The sequence below is a fragment of the Theropithecus gelada genome, chromosome 15, assembly GCF_003255815.1.
Source record: "Theropithecus gelada isolate Dixy chromosome 15, Tgel_1.0, whole genome shotgun sequence".
Lineage (NCBI taxonomy): Eukaryota > Metazoa > Chordata > Mammalia > Primates > Cercopithecidae > Theropithecus > Theropithecus gelada.
The window spans coordinates 33683764-33711525 of NC_037683.1; the positions used below are offsets into that span (position 1 = coordinate 33683764).

Sequence of the window (27762 nt, forward strand, 5' to 3'; positions counted from 1 at the left end):
AAGGGCCAGACAGTGATTATTTAGGCTTTGCAGGCCACAGAGTCTGCTGCAGCTATCCAACAGCAAACCTCTGTAGCGCAGAAGTAGCTATACACAATATGTAAACAAATGAGCATGCCTGTGTTTCAATAAAACTTTTAAGGACACTGAAATGTAAACTGAAACGCTGAGGTGATAAAAAACATATACAATTGAAACCATTTAAAAATGTAAAGATCACTCTTAGTTCATGGACCACACAACAGGTATAAGACAGATTTGGCTCATGAAGCTGTAGTTTGCCAGCCCTTGGCTTAGGAGGAAAAATGGGGAAAATGGACAGGGGAGGCCAACTGAACTTTATGGCTGGAGAATCCACCAGAACTGACTGGGTCAGGAACACTCATTGCCTGCAACTGCTTACTTTCAGTAGAACATTTTGTAGCAGCCTTTGGCTGGCTGCTTCAGACAAGAAGTATGGAACAATGGAAATTTTATGCATTCCCTAAAAGACCTCACTAACCTTAACATCCCAGCAAATATCCCATCTCTGTGTTGACTGAGAAAAGCACCAGGAGACCCAGTAAAGTCAATCTAGTGCCTGGGCCTCCTATGTGATACACTCACCAATTACTGAAGTAAAAAGAAGTATCAGTGACAGAAGCATTGTCAACTTTCAATCTGATTCTATGTGACAGAATCATTTAAAAAATGAGAAGTGCAATGTTGGATGTATTGAAAATATTTTATAATCAATTCTCTAGAATCCTAGCCATCCAGTACAGGAAAAAATTATATTGGAACACTTCAGTATTTTTAAACAATGAAAAAAAAATATTTGACTAGAGGATGGCATAAGAAATTTACATATACAAACTTAGGCTTCCTCACATTTCCCACAGAGCAACTAAACAAGAAAAAGATTTCAAGAAATGACAGTATACCTCAAATGCGAAATTCCAAAGTCAAACAGCTACTTACATTAAGAGATTTACCAAAACAGTTTGTAAATTAAACAATAACAGCAAAAGGCACAAAAAGCCTATTTCTTTTATGGTGTCTTGGCTGATTCTTTAAGAAGCAGATAAACAAGGTACTGTAAGGAATGATCAAAACTTGGCCTGAGCTGTCTTCCGATAATTATTAATCCTAGTATATCCAGATTTGCTGTCCAAGGACAAAAGCTCCATGCCACCTTCTGCTGTCATTTTCCAAGGAAGAGGCTGCTGTTTTTTTTTGTTTCCAGTTTTCACTATGCTCTGAGTAGACAGAGAATGTCATAAAATAAATGAGAGTATTCCATTATCCGACCAGAAATGCCACCTCTTTTCCCAACTCATTGCTCTGACTTGAATGATGAACGTATATACGAATTCTCATTTTATTCTCCTGAGAAATTATGCATGATCCATTATAAAACATACAGGTAATACAAAGTCCAAAAGCCTGTCATGTTTATGGCAGTGGTGTGATCTCGGCTCACTGCAACCTTCATTTCCCGGGTTCAAGCAATTCTCATGCCTCAGCCTCCCAAGTAGCTGGGACCACAGGCGTGCGCCACCATGCCTGGCTAATTTTTGTATTTTTAGTATAGATGGGGTTTTGCCATGATGGTCAGGCTGGTCTCGAACTCCTGGCCTCAAGTGATCTGCCCGCCTTGGCCTCCCAAAGTGCTGGGATTACACGTGTTAGCCACCATACCCAGCCAGTTTCATTTATTTTCATAAGAAATAGGTTATGAGTACGTGATGTAAATCCTTAAAGTCATCACCATGCTGTGCTAAAAATATTGAGAAATTATGCAGAGAGAAATCTGTGCAAATTCATCATCTTAGTATCAGATGGTTAACAAAAAAAAAAGGAAATAAAAAACAAAAACAACCCAAATTATTTCTTTAAATACTCTTATTTATACTCAGGAAAACAGATTTGAAAAACTGAACAAGTACACATCTGCCCCGTTTATGATCAAATAACAATGCCAATGAAGGAGATTCCAAAGGAAAAACTGAGATGAAAAAATCCAAATAAAAGCCAACACTGCTATTAAGATTTTTCTTTTAATATGCCATGAGATATCTTGATTGTATATTTTCCAAAGTACTTTCCAGCCACATCTCCCAACCCTTCCAAAAGATTTTGCCAGTCTTTCCAATGCAATAAAAGATGCTGGATTATAGTTTTCTCTACCATCTCTTTTTGAAAGCGATATTATACTAATGACTTTAATGGTAATACACTCTTATCTAATAAAGAAACACATTTACAAATATCAGAAACCCAGTTTTGAAACATTTGCATTAATTTTGAACTGAATCAGCATTTTGTGGGTTTTTAAAAAGGCAGCAGTTTGACTCACGACTTGCTGATAAACACATTTCTGCTGAGGGAAGGGGAAAAGACAGGGAGAGTGAATGCTGCATTTCTCCATTGGCCCCAAAAGTGCTAATTTCACAAAGGGATACATCAAAAGCAAACATGCAATGGTTGTTTTAAAACTTTTACTGCAATATAACAATGAAGTAAACAGTAATTAGACACCTACCAATTTTTCCCCAAAACAAACAAAAAAAAATGTAAACAGGAAAATAACTCTGCCTATACTTGTACAGCTTCTCAAATCATGTTAGAAGGGTCTCACATTCAATGATCAAGAAATTTTAAAATAGCAGTAATTATTTTCATTTTAAGAAAAGGTTCCCTTTCTCCCCCCCACCCCAAGTATTTAACATGAAAGAATGGGCTTCCTTACACATTAATTTTATACTTATTTTTGAAGCAGCAACAATTAACCTTTGATAATTTGGCATTTCTGTTTACAGTCGCTACAAAAATTCTTTTAATTTCACAAAGCCATTATCCAGTGTTGCTATGAAACAGAGACTGTAAATTCTAGGTAGCTAAGATTCTTTCTGAAACCAATGTTAAGTCAAAGAAATATAAAGCAGGGCATTACACTAAGTTTCTGGATCTAGTACACTAAAAAGAGTGAAACCTAAGAAAAGTTACCTACTGTTTTACAGAAGAAATAAAGGCCTGCAAAAGCTGATTTTTTGGTTGTATATATTTTACACACTGTGTGGAGTTGCGGCATCTGCTAATTGAAGCAGACATGCACTGTATTTATCCCTGCCCTATATCCTAGATCCCTCCCTCCCCACCCCCAACAATCTACTACCTTATACCAAGTATTGTGGATATGAGCCCAAGTCATCCCAGACAATCCAGTGAACAAGTTAGTGTAATGCACTGGTGTGAAGTGTGAGATATAAAAAAGTCCCTTTCAATCTTCATCAAAGTTCTGCTGTAGAAGAAAATTGGCAGCCAAATTCTCATTCTTCTCACAAGCAAAATATGCTTGTATCACAAGTCCTTCAGGAAATCCTAATGCCTTTAACTGGAAGAAAAGGAAAAAAATATAAATCCAACACACCAATTATGGCACATTTAATTTACTTACATATTACAGATTCCAGCATAGCACTAAAGACAGATCATTACTCAAAAACATACTGCAACCCAAAAAAGCTCTTGAGAATTTTACATGAATTCATCTCTATCTGAATATGGATTTACTGCCCAACCCAAGGGATTTGATGGAATCTAGACCCTTTCCTTTACTAATCGCCTAAGAAAAGTCTTTGTTTTCTAGTTAAAGCTTAAGAGATACTATGCAAATACTCTTTGGCCTAATTAAACATTAGTTGCTAATTGCTATGGTTTAAAAATAAATGACTACAGAAATGTGTAAATCAACTGGTTTTTAGTATATTAAGAGTGAAGATAAGGATGAGAGTACCTGGAGTATAGTTTAACCACCTCATCTAATTATTTGTAAATTAAAAGCAAATGTTTTATTTATTAATGCCAACTAATGTCTTTCATTTGGATCAAACATCACTCTCAATCTCCTTGCTTTATTCAACACTCCATACTAGAAAACCAGGTGACCAATTAGTAGTAATAACACACGGTACATTTTGAAGTAAAGACAGTGTTCTATTTTTATCTGCTTAACAGTCACAGCATTTTAAATGGCAATACTAGCTACTTAATTTCATTTTCCTAGTCTATTAAAAACCACTTGTGACAATACTCACTGCTTTTAAAAGCCTTTAAAAACTCAGCCAAATGTCACCCTCCTCAATTGTCTCAATCACCTTGAGTTAGATCATGTGTCCCAAACCCCCAGACCGCAAACTGGCACCACCCATTGGCCTGTTAGGAACTGGGCCGCCCAGGAGGTGGTGAGCAGTGGGTGAGCAAGTGAAGTTTCATCTGTATTTACAGCTGCTCCCCGTCACTCGAATTACCACCTGAGCTCCGTCTCCTTTCGTATCAGCAGCAGCATTAGATTCTCATAGGAGCATGAACCTTACTGTGAACTGCGCATGTGAGGGATCTGGCTTCTGTGCTCCGTATGATAGCCTAACAAATGCCTGATGATGTGAGGTGAACAGTTTCAGCCCAAAACCACCACCCCGCCCCACTTCCTAACCTAACTAATACCTGATAATCGGAGGTGGAACAGTTTCATCCCAAAACCACCGCGCCCACTCCACCTCTGTTGGTAGAAAAAAAGGTCTTCTACAAAACTGGTCCCTGGTGCCAAAAGGTTGAGGACTGCTGTTAGATTATATTCGGAAATGACCCTTAAAATTTGGGCAAAAATCCGAATTCATCACGAATAACTACTGATCTATGAAAGGAGAAGAAATTTAAAAATCCGTTTGTTATCTGGGTTTTATCCAGATTAAAGCTAGGATAGGTGAAGTAAAGGGTATAATCCAACTGCCTGCTTTTACAAAACACATAATTTAAAGATTCAAAGACACAATGATCGAAAAAGGTATATACCATGCAAATGGTAACCAAAAAAGAGCTAGAATGACTATATCAGATGAAACAGATTTAAGATAAAAATTGTTACTATAAACAAAAGGCATTTTATGATAAAAAAGGATCAGGAAGACACAACAATTATAAACATATATAACAGAGCCACAAAATACATAAAATAAAAACTGAGAATTAAAGGTAGAAATGGTAATTAACAATAATAGTTAGAGAAATCTATAGCCCCACCTTCAATAATAGATAAAACAGCTAAGGAAGAAGACTTGACTACAAACTAGATCTGTCAGGTATTTATAGACCACAATAAGAACTACATTATATTCTTCTTCAGTATACATAGAACATTCTTCAGAAATACCATGTTAGGCCACAAAACGAACCTCAAGAAGTTGAAAAGTATTGAAAGTATATTCTCTGATTATAATGGAATGAATTTAGAAAAGGAGAAGATGTGGGAAATTCATAAACTTGTAGAAATTAACACAATCCTAAATAACAAATGAATTAATTAGAAACCAAAAGGGAAACTGAAAAACATTTTGAGATTAAAGAAAGCAAAACACAACATACTAAAACCTATGGAATGCTGCTATAGCATAAACACAGAAGGAATATTATAGCTATAAACATCTATCCTAACAAAGATAGATAATAATCTAATCTGAAACTAAAACTAAACAAAGAAGATCTAAACTAAACCTAATCTAAAAATGGAAGAACAAACTAAAAGCAAGCAAGAAGGAAATAAACATTAGAGAGACTTTAAAAAAAAAAAAAAAAAAAAAAAAAAAGACTAGAAAAACAATAGGGAGAATCAACAAAACCCAAAGTTATTTTTGTCATTAAAAAAAAAAAATCAACAAAATTAAAACCTTTAGCTAAACTGAAGGGAAAAACCAAAAATCTTAGGACTCAAATTACTAAGATCAGGAATAAATGCAGGAATATTACTACTTTAACAAAAGAAGAAATAAAATGATTATAAGGAAATATGTACAACTGCATGCCAACAAATTAGACAACTCAGATAAAATATACAAATTCCAAGTTAAAAACCACCAAAACTGACTCTAAAAGAAACAGAAAAGTAGAATAGACAAGTAACAAGAGACTGAATCAGTAATCACAAAACTTCCCAAAAAGAAAAGCCTGGGCCCAGACTACTGATGAATTCTATCAACTGTTCAAAGAATTAACACCAATTCTTAATAAATACTTCCAGAAAACAGAAGAGGAGAGAGTAAATCCCAACTTACTCTAAGAGGCCAGTATTACCCAGACACCAAATTCAAAGACATCACAAAAAAAACTACAGACCAATATGACTTATGAACAGATGCAAAAATCCTCAACAAAATACAAGCAGGCTAAATCCAGCAACGTATAAAAAGGATCATACGTTGTGACCAGTAAAATTTATCCCAGAAATGCAAGGTTGGTTCAACATACAAAAACCAATCAATGTAATAAAAGCATACTAAAGGACAAAAATCACATGATTATCTTAATAAAAAAAGAAAAAAACATTTGACAAAATCCAACACCTTTTTCTGATGAACAAACTAGGAATAGAAGGGAATTTCTTCAATCTCATAAAGGGCATCCACAAAAAACCCACAGATAACATCATACTTAGTGATGAAAGACTGAATGCTTTCCCCTAAGATCAAGAACCAGACAAGGATGTTGTTGGTTCTTGCTAGTCTAATAATATACTGGAGGCTCCAGATAGGGCAATTAGACAAGACAAAGAAATAAAAGGTATCCATATTGGAAAAGAAGTAAAACTGTCTCTATCTGCAGATGACATGACCTTGTATATGGAAAATCCTAATGAACACATGCACAAACTACTTAATGAATAAATAAGAGTTCAAGAAGGTTTTAAGATAAAAGATCAATAAACACAATTAAATTGTATTTTTATATAGTTAACAATGAACAATCTGAAAATGAAATTAAGAGAAAAATCCATTTATAATAGCATCAAGAAGAATAAAAATACCTAGGAATAATTTTTTAAAAAGTAGCGCACAACTTCTACACTGAAAACTACAGAACACTACTGAAAGAAATTATAGAAAAATCTTATTATTAATATGGCAATACTCCACAAATTTCATCTATAGAATAAAACAATCCCTATCAAGATCCCAACCAGAATTTTTTTTTTTTGCAGGAATCAGACAAGCTGATGCTAAAATTTGTGCAAGAATGTAAAAGATCCAGAACAGCCAAAACAATCTTGGGAAACAATAATAAAATGGGAACAATTAACACTTCCCAATTTCAAAACTTACTTAGAAAGCCATACTAATATGCACTTTATCTGATTTCCACGTCAAAACACTTTGTAAGATAAACACAGGGCAAGTATTATGATTACTACAATTCCCTGTTTATAGTAAAAATGAGGGAGAAAAAGAATGACTAATCATGATATAAAAACTAGGTTACTGGAATCAGGATAGCAGAGTTCTGATGTTTAATATAAATAAAAAATAAATACAAATAAAAACCTGAAAAAAATCTAGAATTGGGTATTTACTTCTAAGACTTTTTCTTCTTGAATTTTAACACAGCAATAAAATTATACCTTTACTGCTTGTCCTTTGGCTTCACAGAAGACAAGATGGCGGAACAGGGTTAAGAGGAGACTATCTCTACCGCAATCCATAGGGCAATGCTCTATTTGGCTCTGTCCATCAGAACTATCTCCAGTAAATGAAAATGTTCTACATTGGTTCTATCCAATAGTAGCCACTAACCCCATGTGACTTCTGAGCACTTGAAATGGGGCTAGTGTGACTAAGGAATTTTTTTTCTTTTTTTTGAGACCGAGTCTCACTCTGTTGCCCAGGGTGGAGTGCAGTGTCGCAATCTTGGCTCACTGCAACCTCTGCCTCCCAGGTTCAAGCAATTCTCCTGCCTCAGTCTCCCAAGTAGCTGAGATTACAGGTGTGTGCCACCACTCCCAGCTAATTTTTGTATTTTTAGTAGAGATGGGGTTTCACCATGTTGGCCAGGCTGGTCTTGAACTCCTGACCTCAGGTGATCCGCCCACCTTGGCCTCCCGAAGTGCTGGGATTACAGGCGTGAGCCCAGCCAAGAACTAACTTTTTTAAAGTTTTAAACTCACCCTTTCTATAGCTTCTTTTTCCTGAGGCGTTACTTGAATGTAGTTCATATGACCACTTCCAGCTTCTGCAATTCCTCCACTGCCACCTCCACCTCCTCCTCCTTGACCACCAGCTTCTTGAACTGGTTCATTTAACATCTGAATAAAATGCTCCTGGTGTTGGCTAATTTGCTGTGGTGATGTGAATGACAGAGAAAAATAATACATTGATATTAAGCATCTACAGGAACAGAGGAATTCTAAATATTACTAAGAGAAAAGGCTACACTTTTGCAAACGTAGTATTTTAGGGATTCTGGATTATTCAGTCTTTGGAAGGATGTGATTTCTTGTACATTAGTAAAGAAATGCAGTACTTTTGGGCAAAGTAAACAGTGAAGAAATTCAAATTCTTAAGGCTCTGAGCCTCCTGTGCTAAAAAACAAACAAGCAAACTACTGTGACACTGTAAGAACAGAACTTATTCTTTATACTTGCATATATTTTTACCTTCCACACTAGTGGGCACTAAAATGCTGTATAAAATTCAAAATACTTGGTGATCTGAGCATTAAAGAAGCCCCACACCTATTTTTTCTAAGAGTAAGTTGTTCCTATTGCTTAGAAGTTCCTAAGAAAAAGGAACTAAGAAATAAGCTTGTGAAAAGTGATTTAAAGTTAGGCAGTTTCTTTGTTAAACAGCTTCCCAAATTCTTTAACATATTAATGTCTACTGGGAATCTCCAAGAAGGAAATATAAAATGTTTCTCAAACTTATTATTATTTGGTCAACTTAATTTAACCCAACCTCTATATCCCAACTGTTATTTGAGTACACCTATCCAGATTACAATATTTTACTAAGTGTAGCTTGGAAGAATACATTCACTATTCTCAAATACAGAGTTGTATTTGAGGCGGGGAAGGACCATTCATGGACTTTTTCAAAATGTGATACACTCTAACCTACTTGTGAAACTGACACTGATTAGTCACCTGAAGTAACTGAGGATTCTCTCGACCTATCTGCTGTAGTAATGCTGGAAGCAGGGAAGGATTCTGTTGAATAATTTGTCTCATCTGTTGAAACTGAGGTTGATTCCGTAAAAATTCAAGGGGATGTCCTAAAATACACATAAACGTTTTTAAACAAAAGCAGTAAATACATATACAAAGAGTGGTTAAATAATACATTTACACAGCAAACACTATCAAGTAAAAAATGATTTCTCAGAGGTAATAAATGAAGTAAATAATGATGAAATCTTCCGACCATTATCAACTTGCAAGTTTTATACGGCAAAAATTACTCCTATTAGCAAATGCAGGGAGTGCAGAACGCTGACTGTAACATGAACCAAACCTGCCTATAATTGCCCTTGGCACTCGATGTTATAAAATAATCCTAGAAACTTGTCCGCTACGCGTGTTCTATCAAAATAAAAAGTACTAAAAGTTGTTCCTGTTGCTTAAAAGTTCCTAAGAAAAATATACACCACAACTAACAAAAACAAAAACTCACTACTTTATAAGCTGTATGGCAATCTAGTACTAATATACCTAAACTCTTCAGTCTAAAATCCATTCACAGTAATAAATGTTAGTAATGCCAAATAAAATATAAAATACAGATACTTGTGGCTTTTTCAGGGTGCTGGTACTTCTCTGGTATGCTACAGGAAACCAAAAAACGTACATAAAGGAATTATGTTTTTGAGATTACTAATGAAGAAAAGAGAATTTTTAGATGTATGTTGTAATTTCCTATTCAGGAAGACAATCATTCAAACTGAAATGACCATAGCACATGGGTTTTTTATTCTTCCATACATAATACTAGCTTTATAGGTGAAGGCAATGAGACTTAAGAGACTATGTTACCTAATAAGTGCTGAAAGGAACAGAACCCCAAATCCAAAGCAGAGCTGTGGCCATCTCTTTCTACTCCCATGCTGAATCACAACAAACAAAAGGCCTGTCCTCTGGAGACTGTACACAAAGCACTGAGTGACCTCTGTCAACCAGAGGTGACTATCATAATCAGAGCTAGGAAATGCATAAAAGAATGGCCTTTTCAAGATCAACAGTTTATATTACTTTATGAATATACAGAAGAACGAACGAAGGAGAACACTGCGTAAATCCTAAGCCGACCACAGGTTCCAGGTTCTGCTCCGTAGTCAGACCTATAGCAACGTGTGGGTATGGTCAGTACCCCAGTAAGGAGACTTCAATTCAAGCTCTGCTTTCTCCTCTAGATACAAGGTTTGAAACCTCTCAAGGTCTCATTTCCTTGGTTGTATTAACTAGTGAAATCCTGCTGGCTTTGAAATTACATACACTTTGTAAAATTTATGGAGAGAGTTAAGAGACAAAGTGAGCAAACCATTCTGAACAGCATCAGAAAGTAACACTAAATACAAACTGGAAAGCATCTTTTCCTTAAAACAAATAAAACAGAATATGCCCTCTGACAAAACTGCAACTGATGTTTAATATCAGCAAGGATACCTTTTACACCCACTTGGGAGACTTTCTTTTGGGCCTTTCTCAAACATTAGTGAAGAGAGAACTTAATGAATCATTCAGCTGCTCTGGGAATGAACCTCATTTCTGAAGTATTTCAGATTAAATCATTTTACAGTAAAAATTCAGGGCCATTCCTTCTCCATCCAAAAGATTCCACTTTACCTCCAGAACTTGTTGTTGTTGTCGTTGCTGTCGTAGTTGCTGCAGCTGCAGCCACTGCTGAAGACTGAGGAGCCCCAGTACTAGCTGCTTGAGGGGGGTCAACCACAGCCTGACTTTCTCTATCTCCAGGGATTCCCTATAACAGAATTTCCAAGCTTTAAGATATCCCTTCAGGCAAAATTAAATATTATACAGAGTAAAAGATTTATAGTCTATTTAACATCTTGTCTGATTTTCAAAAGCATCAAACAGACGTCTGCTTCAATTAAAAGTAAAGGATTATTAAGCTGCATGGATTAAAATTAGATTAGAAATGACCTGGGTGCATTATAGAAAAACCCACATTGCTGTAATAATGCAAAGCAGCACTGTCCAGCAGAACTTTCCATGATGATGGAAATTTTCCCTGTGTTGTCCAATAAGATGCCTACCAGGCACACGTAATTGGCGTCAAATTTGAAAAATACTGATACATGTACCTTCTTAAAACTGAACATAACCAAAGGTTTTTGTGCCAGCTATTACTTCAGTTGACTTTTTAACTTCTTAGAAATCTTCATCAGCTGTTACTCAGTAACAAAAAGGATTGAATTTGCAACCCGGGCTTAAGATAATCCAAAAAAAGAGTTTTTGATGCACATTTGACAGTTCTGAAATGACTCCTGGGGAAAAAATATCTAATGGATACAGACCAGGTACACAGCGGTCAGGCAGGAGGATCTCCTCTACTGATCCATGGTACTGAGTAAGTGTCACTCAGAAAGTATCTCATAAATTTGACATACTTTTGAATAAAGCGTTTCTTTGAGAAAGTGTCAAAGTATCTCATAAATATGAGCTACTCAAGTATTTCCAAAAATTTAATTTTTCAAAATGCACAAAACTGATCTAAAATAAACTGAAACCATTTAGTTTTCAGGTGATGCCTTTTGTAAGTTTATAGTACTTATCTTTTAAAGTTATTAAGAGCTTAAAACTGCATGCACTAAAATATTTTGGGACATCTATTTTGATGCACATGATTGATAAGACTTGTCATTTAAAAATTTAAAAAAGTCTTTATCAAGTTCTTACAGATTTTGAAAAGAAGAGAATAAAGAACCAAGTATTACAATTGAATAAGATGATAAATGCTTCCATTTCCTAATAAGCTAGAAGCCAAAAGCAACAACATATAAAGGATGAAGGGCAACACAGCAGGAAAATGGCTGCATGCATTAGATGTCACTCCAGGCATTAAAACCAATGTTTTTGAATGAGTTCATCATTTCAAACCCTTAACTTAGATGGTCAGTTATTCAAGTGCTAACAAACTACATACAAATTTAGGATCCAGAGGGTCCATCAAATTCTGTTTTATTAAACTAAAAAGTTAATCTTCATTGCTACAGATCAACCTCTATTCTCACACGTTACATAGCCTCTTATTAGATAAGTGCTCAACATTTCTTCTTTCCACCCATTCACCTTATCTGTTAACTAGTAACAGTTAAAGGCAACTTTTCCCCTCCAGTCTATGAAACAAACAGCAAACATATAAAAAACATTTTAGTTATAAAATGTTTGATGAACTCATGACTCATCTATTTATTTGCATTTGATGCTATACAGCAGTTTTAGCATTTGGCAACTTTGGTAACAGTGATTCTTTTTTTTTATACCTCAAAACTCCACATCCATTAGATCACAATAACTGATACTGTTGAACTTATGCAGAATTCTAAATCAGGTGTAAATGAAAGCCACTCCATAAAAGCTAATACTTTTATACAATCTGTTTAGGGTATGCACCCCTCACCAAACAAATTCACAACAATTAATTCCAGAATTCCAAACAAACTGGATAAACTGCCAGCATTTAAAGACACTACTCAAGAAGACAATGAAAAAGTGAATTTAAAAAGATAAAATAATATGCTAAGAAAAGGTTTTGTGAACTTCACATCCAAATGCATGGGTAAATAAATGGTGGAGGCAGAGTACAGTTATGAGGCTTATAACTGACTCTTCTGAAACTAGCCAGCTACCTGAAAGGAATTTTTAACAGAAGTACAACTTAGACACAAAGGACAACCTAGACATAAAGGAATGGGTTAAACTGTGGATTAATTGCCAAAAGAGTTAACTCTAAGATACAAAAAGAGCAACTCTAAGATGGTATTTAGGGCAATTCAGACTTTGATAATACTCCAAAACAGCAGACAATTATAGAATAGAAGATTTTTTAAAAGTTAATTCAATTACTTTAGCCTGTGTCACATCTGTAAAACTAGCAGACTTTCATCTTAATACCAAGTGTTTCAGTCAATGTCCACAACAATCTATTTCTCAAAAACTCCCATTACCGGTAAAAAAAAAGAAAACCTTATTCAAAAAGTCCCTCAACTCCTACTGACTATAAAAACAAATTCAAATGCTAATGGAACCAGGTAAGTAACATCATTCGTTAAATGCGTGATGTTACATTGGTAACAGAGTGAATCAGAGGATAATGAATTAGATTCTATGATCTAAAATATTTTCCTTAATCCCTTGCAAAAATCTGGGATCCAAAGTTGTCCAGATAAACCAGAAATCTGTACTTATATGTGAAATTTCCCAGATTTTAAAAAGCTGGCAACTTATTACAGATATATGCATAGTATAAGCAAAAGAATTTGGCCCGAATTCTCAAGCTTAAAATTTTTGTTCTTAATAATTCATGCACAGTGGTACCTAAAAAGCTACTGCAATGCTGGACCACCATATTAAAAAAGGTTACATTTTATTAACACAAAATACAAACATACTAGAAAAAAAAGCACTGTGTATCATCTAGCATATATCATACAGGTGAAGTGGTCCTTTAAAATCTGTTTCTTTGAGATTTTGATCTTAAACAACTAGAATGAAGTAAAGTAAAACATGTTTCTCACCATTAAAAGATATTCCACTGCTCTGTCAGGGTTGTTGAAACTGGCTCTCAGGGCTGCAATTACTTGCTCTCGTTCATAGCCCATTGACATGATCTCAGTTACCATATTCTCGTAAGACTGACCTGTCACTAAAAAGGGAGGGTGGAGGGGAAAGAAAAGGAACATTTAATAAATAAGCATTCTCTATACATTTCTTGATTCATGTATACAACATTTCAGGCACAACTGTGCTAGGAATACAAAGATGAGTAACAGTATAAATTTCAACATACATGTAGTAGGTAATGGTCCCCCAAAGATGCCCTCCGGTTTGATTCCTAGAACCTAAAAATAGGCTACATGGCAAAGGGAAATTAAGGTTATAGATAAAATTAAGGTTGCTAATCAGCTGACTTTAAGATAGAGACCTCATTCCGGATTATCTAAGTGTGTCCAGCATAATGACATGAATCCTTAAGAACAGTAGGAGGAGGCAGGTGAATAGGTCAGAGAAACAGGTGTGAGGAGGAGGAGACAAAACCAGGATGAGAGATGTTATGCTGTTGCCTTTGAAGATGGAGAAAGGGGCTACCAGCCAAGGTATGTGAACAGTTTCTAGAAACTGGACAGGATCAGGACAAAAATTCTTCCCTGGAGTCTCCAAAAAGGAACTCCAGCTCCCTAATTTTAGTACAGTGAGCCCTGTGTCTCACTTCTAACCTACAGTACTAGAAGATAGTTAATCTGTGTTGTTCTACACCATTAAGTTTGTGTTAACTTACTACAGTAGCAACAGGAAACTCATATAATACGTTTCAAAGTATAACAGAAAAATGAGGTACAAAGGTAAGGGAGAATCAGGAGGTCAAAGAAGGCAACTGGTAAGAAGAGACACTGAATTCTGAAAATATGCTGGGGAAGGGATGGCATTTCAAACCATCAACTCTGATGCAACAAGTTCAGTTTCCCTTTGATACCTTATATAACTAAAACAGTGGGGAAAGAGGTTAGGAGCTAGAAAGTTAAAATCTTGTACACTATACAAAGTTGGTAAAATGCCCTAAGCGCTAATATTCCAACAAGTCACTTCTTGCAGACTCCTATGCTCCCTCCTCTCAGCACAGACAACACTCTGAATAAATGAAAGTTATTTTCCTCATAAACTTACCTTACTTAAAACTATCGTCTCTTCCGCTTGTGTTCTGGGGACCATTACCAAACTGGATTTGGTTATCCTCTCTTCTCCACCAACATCTTTCCCCCTCTGTGTAATTATCCTGGGTCAGTAGTTAACTATGTCCTATATTTCACCCTAAAACAAAAACACACCTCCCTCCTTTGACTTCATCTTAATTCCTCTTTGAGGAACCATCTGCTCTCTTCCCATCACAGCCACAGCTATTGAACACATGTCCATTTTCTCACATTCCACTCATTCCTCAACTAATTGCAATTCAGATTTCCCTCTCAAATGTGTCCCACCATTATCTGTTTGCTCTCTTTAAATAAATGACACCTCTATTCACCTCCTAAGTGCTTGAACAGAAACCCTGGGGATTTCAGTTCCTTTTCCTCTTCCTTCCACACCTCATTTACCAGCATACCTCTTAAGTTCTATCTCTAAATTACACCCTAAACCCATCTCTTCATTCTCTACTGTCAACACTGAAGACAAGCCCACAACAGTCTGTACATGGGATTACAACATTTCCAACTCTTGTCTCCATATCTACAATCTATTCTTCAGCCAGTTGCAAAAGTCAACACACACACACACATACACACACACAAAACCCCTCATCTAATTTCTGGCTCCCAGCCCTCAACAATGCTCCACCCACCACACTCATCTTCCCGGTGTTATTTCAGCAGGCCACACCTTTTCCTGCCTCAGGGCCTTTACACAACACCAGTTATCTTTAGATGGCCAGTTCCTTCAACATGCTTCAGTTCTATATTTAAAAGGTATTGCCTAGCCATCCCAGGTAGCCTTCTGTTTTTTCTTTAGGGACGCCCTTTGTGTTCTTAATATCATTTATCTTTTTTTCTTTTAAAGTTTCATTATTTTTTTCTTGCCCCAACTGAATGCAAGTTTGTGCAGAAAACCATGCCATTTTGCATATTTCCCTGATACACAGCTGACACCGAGTATCCGTTGAATAAATAATTTTTTTCTGCAGAACTTTCCAAATAAAGGTGTTTAATAGCTAAAAAACCCCTAAATATCACAAAGAGATTAATCATTTGATATCTTGTTTAAAATAATGACTTTCCTTTTCCCATCCCATAAAACAATAATTTTTAATTATTCATTTTCTTATCTACTGATATAATTCGAGCACAAAGCAACTCAAGTAGCAATACACTTTCAGTAACCCAATTCCCAGATATAGAAATCAGTATCAATACAACTGAAATTAAGAGCTACAGAAAACCAGAACTGCACTATTTTAACATGGTGTTTTTCTTTTAGTCCTCTCTACTTCATAAGAAAGGTTTAATTTCAACTCCTTTAAAAGATGAGGAGGTTACAGCTTGGAGAGATTAATAATTTGGTAAAGGCCAGGCGTGGTGGCTCACACCTGTAACCCCAAGACTTGGGAGGCTGAGGCGGGCGATCACGAGATCAGGAGATCAAGACCATCCTGGTCAACATGGTGAAATCCCATCTTTACTAAAAATACAAACAAATTATCTGGGCACGGTGGCACGTGCCTGTAGTCCCACCTACTCAGGAGGCTGAGGCAGGAGAACTGCCTGAACCCCGGAGGCAGAGACTGCAGTGAGCCAAGATCATGCCACTGCACTCCAGCCTGGTGAAAGAGCAAGACTCTGTCTCCAAAAAAAAAAAAAGCTCAAAGTATTAAGTCATGGTGCAGATACAAACACACACAGCCTGATAGTGAAGTCTCCACATCTAATCATTATACTATGACTCCTAAAATCATGTTTCCTAGTTAAATTATAGAATCTCAAAAAATACCTATCAGCAGTGTGATACTTTTTAGATCTTAAAAGTCCAAAGGCAAACGACTTGTAAAAAGAACTAGAGAGGCTGGCATGGTGGCTCACACCTGTAATCCCAGCACTTTGGGAGGCCGAGGTGGGCGAATCACCTAAGGTCAGGTGTTCAAGACCATCGTGGCCAACGTGGTGAAACCCCGTATGTACTAAAAACACAAAAATTAGCTGGGCATGGTGGCAGGTGCCTGTAATCCCAGCTATTTGGAAGGCTGAGGCAGGAGAATTTCTTGAACCCAGGAGGCGGAGATTGCAGTGGAGCCTGCGCCACTGCACTCCAGCCTGGGTGACAAAGACAGAGAGTGAGTCAAAAAAACAAACAAACAAACAAACAAAACGAGAGAGACTGGACAAGAAACAGAGTAATGAGGCCAAAGAGGTGGTGATGAAGAACTTTATATATGCCATTCAGAATAAGCTTTGATCATATTACCTGACTTCAAATACTATTACCAGGCTACTGTAATCAAAACAGCATGGTACTGGTATAAAAACAGACTCATCGATCAATGGAACAGAATAGAGAACTCAGAAATAAAGCTGCATACCCTACAACCAAATTGATCTTCAACAAAGTCAACAAAAACATGCACGGGGGAAAGGACACCCCATTCAACAAACAGTGCTGGGAAATTGGATAGCCACATTTAGAAGAATGAAACTAGACCCAGACTTCTCATCAAACACAAAAGTTAACTCAAAACAGATTAAAGCCTAAATATTAAGACCTGAAACTACAAAAAACCGAGAAGAAAACCTAGAAAAACTCTTCTGGACACTGGCATAGGAAATCTAACAAAGTGTTATTATCTAGAACTTCAACATGAAGAAAAAAACCAAATAACCCCATTAAAAAGTGGGCAAAAACCATGACTGGACATTTTTCAAAAGAAGACATACAAGTGGCCAACAAACATGAAAAAATGCTCAACATCACTAATCATCAGAGAAATGCAAATTAAAACCACAATGAGATGTCCCATGTCACATCAGATGTCAGGCAAGGATGCGAAGCAAATAGAAGGCTTACATACTGCCGGCAGGAATGTCAATTAGTATATCCTTGATGGAAAACAGCACGGAAATTTCTCAAAGAACTTAAAAACAGAACTATCATTTAATCCAGAAATTCCACTACTATGTATATACCCAAAGGGAAATAAATCATTATATCAAAAAGATACCTGCACTTGTATGTTAATCATGGCATTATTCACAATAGTAAAGATATGGAATCATTAAATGGAGGATGAGATAAAGAAAATGGGGTGTGTGTGTGTAAAAGTACTCACCCATCAAAAATAATAAAATCATGTCTTTTTTACAGCAACATGGATAGAACTATGGAGGCCACTATCCTAAATGAAATAACTCAGAAACAGTCAAATACCACATGTCCTCACAAGTTGGAGCTGAACCATAGGCACACATCATATAGAATGGAATAATACACACTGGAAACGACAAAAGGTAGGGAGTGGAGTGTGGGTTCAAAAATTTCCTTTTTGGTACAATAAATGTTCATTATTCAGGTGATGGCTACACTAAAAGCCCAAACTTCACCACCACGTAATATATGCATGTAAGAAATCTGCACTTGTACTCTCTAAATATATACAAATTTTAAAAATTAAAAAGAATAAGCTCTGGACTTACTTTCTAGGTCATGAGGAACTATTAAAGGAATTAACAAAGACCCCATCAGAGCTGCTTTTTAGAAAATACACTCTGGTAAGGAAGAGGCAGACCAGGTGGATAAGGATAATGCAAGAGTATAAGTGAAATAAGGACCCGAACTAAGGCAACTAAATGACAGGGAAAACAAATATTCCAGAGACGTTAAGAGAGGGAGTCATTAGTAACTGTGGAATGATGGGAGGAAGTGGAAGGGGGAAGGAGGAAGGAAGAAGAGAGGTCAGAGGGGAGAGGAGAGAAAGGAAAAGAAACAGACTTACTGGGCCAAAAGAGGCAGAGGGTGGATGAATGACTGATGGTACAAGTAAGAAGGGAACAAAAGGAAAGACTCAGACTGGGGAATAAAAAATGAGTCAGTTTGAAACCTAAAGTCATGGAGGTTCTAAGTTTTCTAGTTGACAATGTCAAGATACGAGTTTGGGAGTTCAGAGGGAGATCTGTACTGCAGCTATAATTTGGGGAATCTACATAGTATATGGATGGTATTGGTCATTCCCATAGTCTGAACTATGACCTAGAATGGAACCATAGAAAACTCATACATTTAATAGTCAGGTAAACTAAAATGAATTAACTGGCCGGTCGTTGTGGCTCACGCCTGTAATCCCAGTACTTCGGGAGGCCGAGGCGGGCAGATTACAAGGCCAGGAGATTGAGACCATCCTGACTAACACAGTGACACCCCGTCACTACTAAAAATACACAAAATTAGCCAGGCGTGGTGGCACGTGCCTGTAATCCCAGCTACACAGGAGGCTGAGGCAGGAGAATTGCTTGAACCTGGGAGGTGGAGGTTGCAGTGAGCCAAGATCACGCCACTGCACTCCAATCTGGGCGAGAGAGCGAGACTACATCTCAAAAAAAAAAAAAAAAGAAAAGAAAAGAAGAAAAGAAAAGAAAAGCTTGAGAGGGAAGACCCAGAGGTATGGATCAGGAAGAGTGGTGTCACAGAAACCAAAGAAGGAAAGTTTAAAGAAGCAAGGTTAATTTGTGCAGCAACAAGATAAATCAGAATAAAATAAAAAAGCAGGAATCAACATAGAGACTTGGGTAAACTAAAGAAGAAAATGTAGAGGGATCCCGACACCATAAAGTTGAGAATGGGAAGTAAGACATAGTCACAGAGGCTTGAGTGTAGCAGCAGCAGCTACAGCATGGCCTCCCAGGCTCCCACTCAGGAGCATCAATGCATTACAGCTGCAGCAGCAGTGACCACAGCCAGAGCCTTCAGCACCATTAGCCATACAAGTGCCAGCTGGCTCCAGCCCCGAGGCCACAGACAGTTTACTGATCTCTGGGTAATCCTATTCTCCAGCCCTTCCAATTCCTAACAATTTCCTAAGATTAAGCCTTTCCCTGTTTGAAATAGAGTGGTTTCTGTTTTCCTGGCTGGAGACTAACTCATACTGTATTTGACAGCAGAGTGTTTTAGGACACTGTTCCTCAAAGATGAAAATCTGGGGTTGGCACACCCAGGCAATCTTAGATAATTTAAACTACTGTTTTGCTACTACATGTACATGCCATTTTCCATGGCAACGAGCGCATCACGGAGTTCCAGCTCAACTAGGTCAGAGAACCAACTCAGATGCTAGGAGGTGGTACTGCTGCTGGAACTCTGCTGCTGTAGAAGCTAAGCAGGAATCCAGAGCCTGTACTGCACCAAAGCTGCTGTTTCTACCTATTCCTCGCTTTCTCCCTCCCTGCCATTTAAGAGTACCAAACAGTAGGAATGGAGTTGCCAGCCAATAAACCAGTAATTAGCAGGAACTATATCAGAGATGCTACAATGGGAGAAAAAAAAAGGTGCTTCATTTTGATAGACTGGAGTGACGGGAAATGGAAAGGCATTATTCAGCAGGTCAAAGTTGGGATAAAAAAGCATTTTTGCTGCAAGCCAATGCAAGCAACATGATATAGATGGGAATGTACAGTGCCATCAAGTTGGAATTAAGTCTGAAGGCGAATACACATGATGTGTGAGACAGATCTAGAAAAATGTCATACCCATTTCAAAGACCCTTTGTAATAAACCCATACATACACAGATCAACCATGTTAGGATCACATTTAAAATTTCCATCTGGAAAATGGAAATTTATTTGCTTTAACCAAGTATGCTCAACTCAGAGCAAGTTTTAAATAACTCAATACATAAATATTAATTTAAAAGTCTTTAGTAACACTTAATTGAATTATTTAATTCAATCATTTTACAGCTTGATTATAAATAACCATGCAAATTATTAACACTTTTATCACGATCTAGAAAAGTGAAGCCTCTTACCTATCTCTTTACAGGTTGTTTACAAGGAAAAGTAGATACTTACCAAGTGCACTCGTTGCATCTTCAAAAAGGTTTGATCGAGAAGAATCTCCCGATGTACTGTAAAAGGATTTTAGAACAATCACATTTTAAAAAGTATATACAATTTAATTTACATTAGTTTAGTAACTATCCAATTTGTAAACAGATTCTTTGATTTTAATTAAATATAAAAGTCTGACTAAAGTATTTAAACTGTCTCTTCTAGATTAAATCCAAAAGCTTTATCTACAACATTTGTGGTTTGGGAAAAATTTTCAATCTTGGTACTCCTCCTATTCTGAGAATCCATCATTTTAAATGTCAAAATATATAAAATAATATCCTAACAGACAGCATGTCTATTGAATACAAAAAAGATAATGCACAATTATTTACCTGAAGTAATTTACATGAGACGTTAAATAATTTATAAATCAAGTCACACCAGAAGAAATATCAAAAGCAGTATATAGTAAAATAGCACATGAAGAAACCAAATTAGGCTATAGTCTTCACATAATGAGATCTTACAGATAAGTTCTGAACGAGGACACTGAAAGAAGACATTCAAATAAAGAAATATAGCATATGCAAAAAAGGTAGATACGGGTTAAATCCAAGTTTGAATATAATGAAAATCAGTGTAAAAAGATTAAGTTTCTGTTGGGAAACTACAGAGAAGTCTGCAATAAAAGAAAATTATGAAAGACCATGAAGAGCAGGCCAAAGAAAAATAAACTTAAGTTTACAACAGTGGTAAAGGTAGTAGTTGCAAGTTTAAATTAAAGCAGACACGCATAAACACTTAGACCTGAGTCTCAATTAAAAAAAACACCCATTATATTTCATTTCTGAGAAAGCCCTTGGTAGTATATGGTAAGAGCAGAAAACCCAAGTTTGGATTCGTAAATTACTGAACCTTTCTAAGCCTGTTTCTTCATCAGTACAATGGTCAATGATAGTATCATATACTACAGAGTGTTGTGGGTAGGGCTACACTAGTAGACTGCTTAGCAAAGTGCCTGGCATCATAACACCCAATATGAATATTATGATTAATATAATCCTTTGGTATAATTTTTAAGTTCTTCATTAAATATACTGTAAAACTAATGCAGAGAAAATAAAATTTCAAAAAGCACAATATATAAAAACTAAATTTTTCCTACCCCAACCCAGAGACCACCACTATGACACCAATTTCTATTTAAAAGAATAACAATTTGCGTCTTACTTTGTTGTTTTGTTTTTTAAGCTTTTGTGTTTTTTAACTTAACAATCATTCTATGTCGCCACAATCAAATCTACTTCAATTTCTTCCCACAGATGCACAGTATTCCATTTAAAAGATCAAATTAAGCTCTTATTAAGGAATGCGTACTTTGGTTTCCTGCATTTAAATTCTTTCTGTAGTCAAATTTATCAATCTTTCCTGTTACAATTTTTTTTGTTGTTGTTGTTGTCTTGCTTAGGAATGACTTCGCAAAGTGAAGATTATTCTTTCGTTCCCTTGTTCTCCATTAGTTTACGGCTTTTCTTTTGCATTAAATCCGTATCTATCTGTAATTTATTTTTGCAGGTGTATAGTATGAGGGGTCATTCTTTTTTCATTCCAGATGATGAGATCTCAACAGCATTTTCCCCACATTGTTCTGAAATTGTATCTTTATTTTCTATTAAGTTCCTCTATCTATTTGCGTCTATTTCTAAGCTACTGTTGATTTCCCTGACCAATCTTTGTACTATGAGCCATTCCAAACTGTTTTAATCACTACTGTATAACACATTTTAAAATCCGGGAAGACTCGTCTCCCTTAGAATGATTTACACTATTATCACACATTGTCTTTAAAAAGTTCTCTTTAAACACCACAGATAAGACTGGGTGTACTTATACTTTAACCACTATTCTTTAATCTTGATTCTGTCTCACTACTTCTCCCCTCTCCAACCACAGAGGAAACCACTCATCAGTTATATGTCAACGCTTGCCTACTTCTCTTCTACACATTAACATGCATACCCACAGAAAATGTACGATGTTGTTTATGGGTTTTGTCTGGTTTATGGTTATCACCTATACTCTTTTGCAACCTGCTTTCTTCACTCAATAACAAAGCCTCAAAACCACACTTATTTAACATGCTTATATAGTACATACTTTAACTGTCTTGCAGTATCAGTTAGCAGAGTTTCTCAAATTTTACAAATTTCAAGAATCCCAAGTATTCACCAGGAGGGCTTGCTGATTTCTGGGATCCACTCCCAGATAATTCTGATTTACAGGTCCAGGGTGGCCCAAGAATTCACGTCAAACACACTCCCAGTGATGCTGATGCGGCCTATTGACAACTACACTTTAAGTAGTCCTGTTCTCTACTATGAATAAACCACAGGTCAATTTAGGATTCCAATTTGTCCTTTAATTACAAACAATACGGTCATGGGCACAAGTGCAGTTCCTCTCAGGTAGATATCAAGTGGAATTTGCACTGTAATAGACAATTTTTAAAAGAACAAAATTGACCTAAAGAAACAAACCCCTAATAACAAACAGACTTCCCGACACTCCAAACTCTTATCAGCTTATCTCCTGATAATTATTCACTAGGTTTTGTGTTTCACAGGACAGTAGATATTTTCCAGCAAAGATAAAGGAACTAAGACACATTTAAGCAGCTTGTTTTCTGTTTCTCTCATTCCTCTCTTTCTATATTTCTCTGAGGTAAAATTTTCAGAAATAAGAATAAGCAGTTGGTATACAAAGTCCAACTAAGAAACTCTAGTGTCTGCTTTCCGGGATCACTGACCATCAAGTTACTTATGCAACTTTTGTAGGTCTGAAAAGATAATCCTGGCTCTTTTTAGAATAACGTTAAGTAAAACTGCAACTCCGGGAAGAAAATAAAAGTAGAGTTAATGGGCTGGGCGTGGTGGCTCACACCTGTAATCCCAGCTACTCAGGAGGCTGAGACAGGAGAATCGCTTGAACCCGGGAGGTGGAGACTGCAGTGAGCCACGATCATGCCACTGCACTCTAGCCTGGGTGACAGAGCGAGACTCTGTCTCAAAAAAAAAAGAGTTAATGAAGAAACAAATTTAAATCTATGGCATTAGTACATTAAAATGTATTGATCAACTTTAAAATTCTCACACTGTTTTTTTTAAAGGAGCTTAAAGCAATTAAGAGAATAAGATGTACTGTGCCGACTGACTTAAAGACGTATTAAGTTTGCAATATTTAAGTGCTTTGGTGAACCAATTTTTAAAATTTCTAAGTTCCCTCTCACACACAGACCTGATCAACAGCTCTGTGATGTAACAGCTTAACCTGACTGTACGTGGTATCCACTAGGATAAGATGGTTGAATGCATTTCTAGTTGTACATGGGAAAGATAGATCAAGTTAGGCAATGGTGTCACAGAATACTTAAAGCAGTGTTCTAGGCAAGTAACAGCGCAAATATTTTATTGCCTAAACCCATGTTATCTTCTTAGGGAATCAATTCTTTAGAAAGAGACTCCTGAGTAAGCAATGAATCCGGTGGCTCAGACTCCTCCAAACACGGTTGACTAAGTCAGACACAGAAACCACACTCAAAGGCAGAACACTAAAATGAAGGATCACAACTATATCTTTCTGATTATTGTCATATATATCTTAACCCCTTTCCATGTCTGTTAACCCTTCCAGTCACTGCAGTTTTCCACTGTGTCTGATTCTGACTGCAAGGATCATATAACTACTACCTCTGAGGTCCTGAGTTGCTCTAAGTCACAAAGCACAAACAGCTGTAGTGCCAGTGAAGGCTGGTCATAATATAACTCATGCTCTTAGATCAAGGAATTGTGCTGAATGATTTCCAACCAAGAGACCTCTCTGACTTAAGCATTTGGTCAATTTACCTGATCATCTGGGGAGGAAAAAAAAAAAAATCTTGTCTTAAACTGCTCAATAATCCTAACTGCCAAGTAGCCACTTAGTTGAGGTGTCTCTGCTGTCAACTTCCCACAAGAAATTATTTCTTGCTCCTCAAATATCCCAACACTCTTTTCCCCTTTTCCCCTAAAGATCTACACAGGCAGAAGCTTGAATTTCCACACAAGTTCACAAAGATACAGCTACAACAGTGAAAAATTGAAATAATCCATAGGTTCAGGTTACAAGAGCTAACAAATGTCAGAACCAAACACAATGTATAAACTACTGGAAAGATTTACTAACAAGGATGCTTATGATATATATGACAATGACCACAAAGAATACAGATCAAGTACAAATGATGATTAGGGTGGCAATGTCATGTTATAATCCTTGACTCATTTTGGTTATTTGTATTTCCTAACGTTTCTACTAAAAAATGATTTTCACCTGCTCTCTCCTTCCCACTGCACCCCACCCTGCCCAAATCAACAGAGTACAGAAATCTGATTATGAAAATTTGTACTTATATTCTCCTTAGCAAACTATCAAAATAGACATAGCATATGTTTTAGTCAAACGTTTAAAAATGGCTTAACATAGTAGATACAGTCAGTTTAATCAAAACAATAATCAAAATAAATGCATGAAGCTCCTGTTAAACACGGATTTTGAGATAGAATTTCCTAGAATCCAGTTCCTACCTGTCAGTTGCTGTTGGGCTAGTAGCCACTGGTGTCTCTGCTGGCTTTTCTGCAGGTTTCTCTTGTTTAGTTGCACTAGCAGGTGCAGGTTCAGAAGATGCTGTCGCTGATGCTGGAGTGATGGATGCAGGTGTGGAAGTGGGAGCCAAAGCAGGGACAGGGGTTGGAGCCTGAGCCACAGTTGTTGCGGTAGAGGAAGTAACGGCTGTAGTGCTCGCAGGAGCTGACTGCTGAGTTGTAGCTGGTGCTGGTGTGGACACTGCTTTGGGCTAAACACATTGAAGGCAAAATAAATTACGATAAAATACTACATATTGACTGATCTCTAATTACACTATACCGTTACAGGATGCCACAAACATAGCACTAATAACAACCTGTAACTTGAAAATAATTTTGTAAAATGACTCAATAAATGATCAATATTAGCAGTCTGACTCATGGTTACTCTTTCAAAGCTCATGAGAGCATATGTTAATCTTAATTATCAACCACAATTAATTTTACCCAACAATTTCAGTCTTCATATCAAGTTAATATAAAAAGTCAAAAATTTGAAATATAGAGTGTGTGTGTGTATATATATATATATAACAAAAAAGAAAACCGTATCATTTTCCCAAAAAAACCATGTACCTGAGTTGTAACTTTAAATTACCACTTAAAAGCATTACCAAAATAATTTTCTTTAAAGACAGGGTCTTGCTACATTGCCCAGGCTGGTCTTGAACTCCTGGCCTCAAGCAATCCTCCCACCACGGCCTCCCAAAGCACTAGGATTACAGGCATAAACTACTACACCCAGCCCAAAATAATGTTCTTGAAATGGCAGTATAAATGTTTATTTATAAACATATCAAATATTCTGTCGTACAGTATTTTAGAAGAGGGAGGAAAATCTCAAAACTGACTACAAATCAACAGGTCCAAGTACAAAAAGGTTCACAATACTTTGAGATGCATATGTAGATAAGCAGAAAAATGAAGGCCAAATTAAGTTACCTCCACATGCTCAGCACTTTCTGAACTGGAAGTAGAGCCATAAAGTGTTCCACAGAGCAAAAAAACAATTAGTTGACCCTTGAATAACAAGGGTTTGAACTGCACTGGGTCCACTTATATGATGATTTTTTTCAATATAAGTTACACTGAGTGTGCCTGTCTCTCCTTCTACCTCCTCCATCTCTACCACCTTGAGACAGCAAGACCAACCCTTCCTCTTTCTCAGCCTAGTTAGTGTGAAGACAAGGATGAAGACCTTCATGATGATCCACTTACACTCAATGAACACCAAAAATATTCTCTTGTGATTTTCTTTGTTTTGAGAGAGGGTCTCACTCTATCTGGAGCCCAGACTGGAGTGCAGTGGTGTGATAACAGCTCCTTGCAGCCTCAACCTCTCAAGGCTCCAGCCTCAGTCACTGCCCCCGCCCCCACCACCATGTAGCTGGGACTACAAGCTCACACTACCACTCCCCGCTAAATGTTTGTATTTTTTTTTTTTTTTAGAAACAAGGTTTCACCATGTTACCCAGACTGATCTCCAACTCCTGAGCTCAAGCAATTCGCTCACCTCGGTCTCCCAAGGTGCTTCAGGTATGGCATCAGGTATGGCATCAGCCGCCATACCTGGCCATGATTTTCTTAGTAATAGTTTCTCTAGCTTACTTTAATACAGTATATTATACATGTAACATACAAAACATGTATTAATCCACTGTTTATCAGTAAGGCTTCTGGTCAAGAGTAGGCTATTAGTAGGTAAGTTTTGGGCGAGTCAAAAGGTATATGCAGATTTCTAACTGTAGGGGAGAGGCTGGCACTTCTAAGCTCAGTGGTGTTCAAGGGTCAACTGTACATGCGTAAAAACCATACTACATGAGTTTTAGCTTTCTCCTAAGGCCTGTCAATGCTACCTGTTTAGTTCATAACTTTCCCAAGGACCAAAGGTAGATATTTTGGTGGAAGACAGGACTTAAATTCAACAAAATCTGCCACAAGCATAAACAAACTCTAAAACCAATAAGCTGAGCTGCCTTGTGTCTTTTTGATTTAATAAAGAAGATATTAGGAAAAAAAAGGTTAGTGAAAGGTGATAGGCTTTTAAAAAATACTAGCATTACTCCCTTTTCCTATTTAGCTTAATTTTCTTAACAGCCAATATAATATTCTGCAGATTATTAACGTTCTAAAACTTCAATGAGCTGAAATCCTCAGGTCATTCTGGATTGTCAGTTATTCTGGATAGACTGGCGCTTCACAAACGTGAAAATTCAGAGTTTTAAGCACCAAAACTTTGTAATAACCAATCTAGATAAAAATGTACTTTTAAATGTGGTAAACTCATTTAATATTCTCAATTATGTTATCAAAATAATATTGCAAAATGACTTATCTTCAAGGTTCCTACTGCCAAGAACAGCTATTTATTCTTTATTCTAAACAGTACCAAGTCCCTCTCTGCTTTTTAGTTTTTATTCTTGCTTTTGATCTTAATAGCTTTTTCCTTTCCCTTCTTTGTATTAATAAGGTCATTTCTCAGTGCTTCCATAAATGCCTTACTGTAGCAGCAT

General features: G+C 36.7%; 1 protein-coding gene across 2 annotated transcripts in view; it reads right to left on the reverse strand.

Moving 5' to 3' along the window:
* Nucleotides 1-710: 710 nt before the first annotated feature.
* The window catches only part of RAD23B (RAD23 homolog B, nucleotide excision repair protein), a 47721-nt gene continuing 20669 nt past the window's right edge, over nucleotides 711-27762 (reverse strand). For both annotated transcript variants that reach the window (XM_025359065.1, XM_025359066.1), the window contains 7 exons: nucleotides 25190-25458; nucleotides 20586-20641; nucleotides 13561-13688; nucleotides 10646-10781; nucleotides 8951-9078; nucleotides 7976-8146; nucleotides 711-3376 (listed from right to left, as the gene is read on the reverse strand). In XM_025359065.1, the coding sequence (XP_025214850.1) occupies nucleotides 3263-3376; nucleotides 7976-8146; nucleotides 8951-9078; nucleotides 10646-10781; nucleotides 13561-13688; nucleotides 20586-20641; nucleotides 25190-25458 (1002 nt within the window). In that variant the 3' untranslated portion in view covers nucleotides 711-3262. The remainder of the gene's footprint in view (nucleotides 3377-7975; nucleotides 8147-8950; nucleotides 9079-10645; nucleotides 10782-13560; nucleotides 13689-20585; nucleotides 20642-25189; nucleotides 25459-27762) is intronic.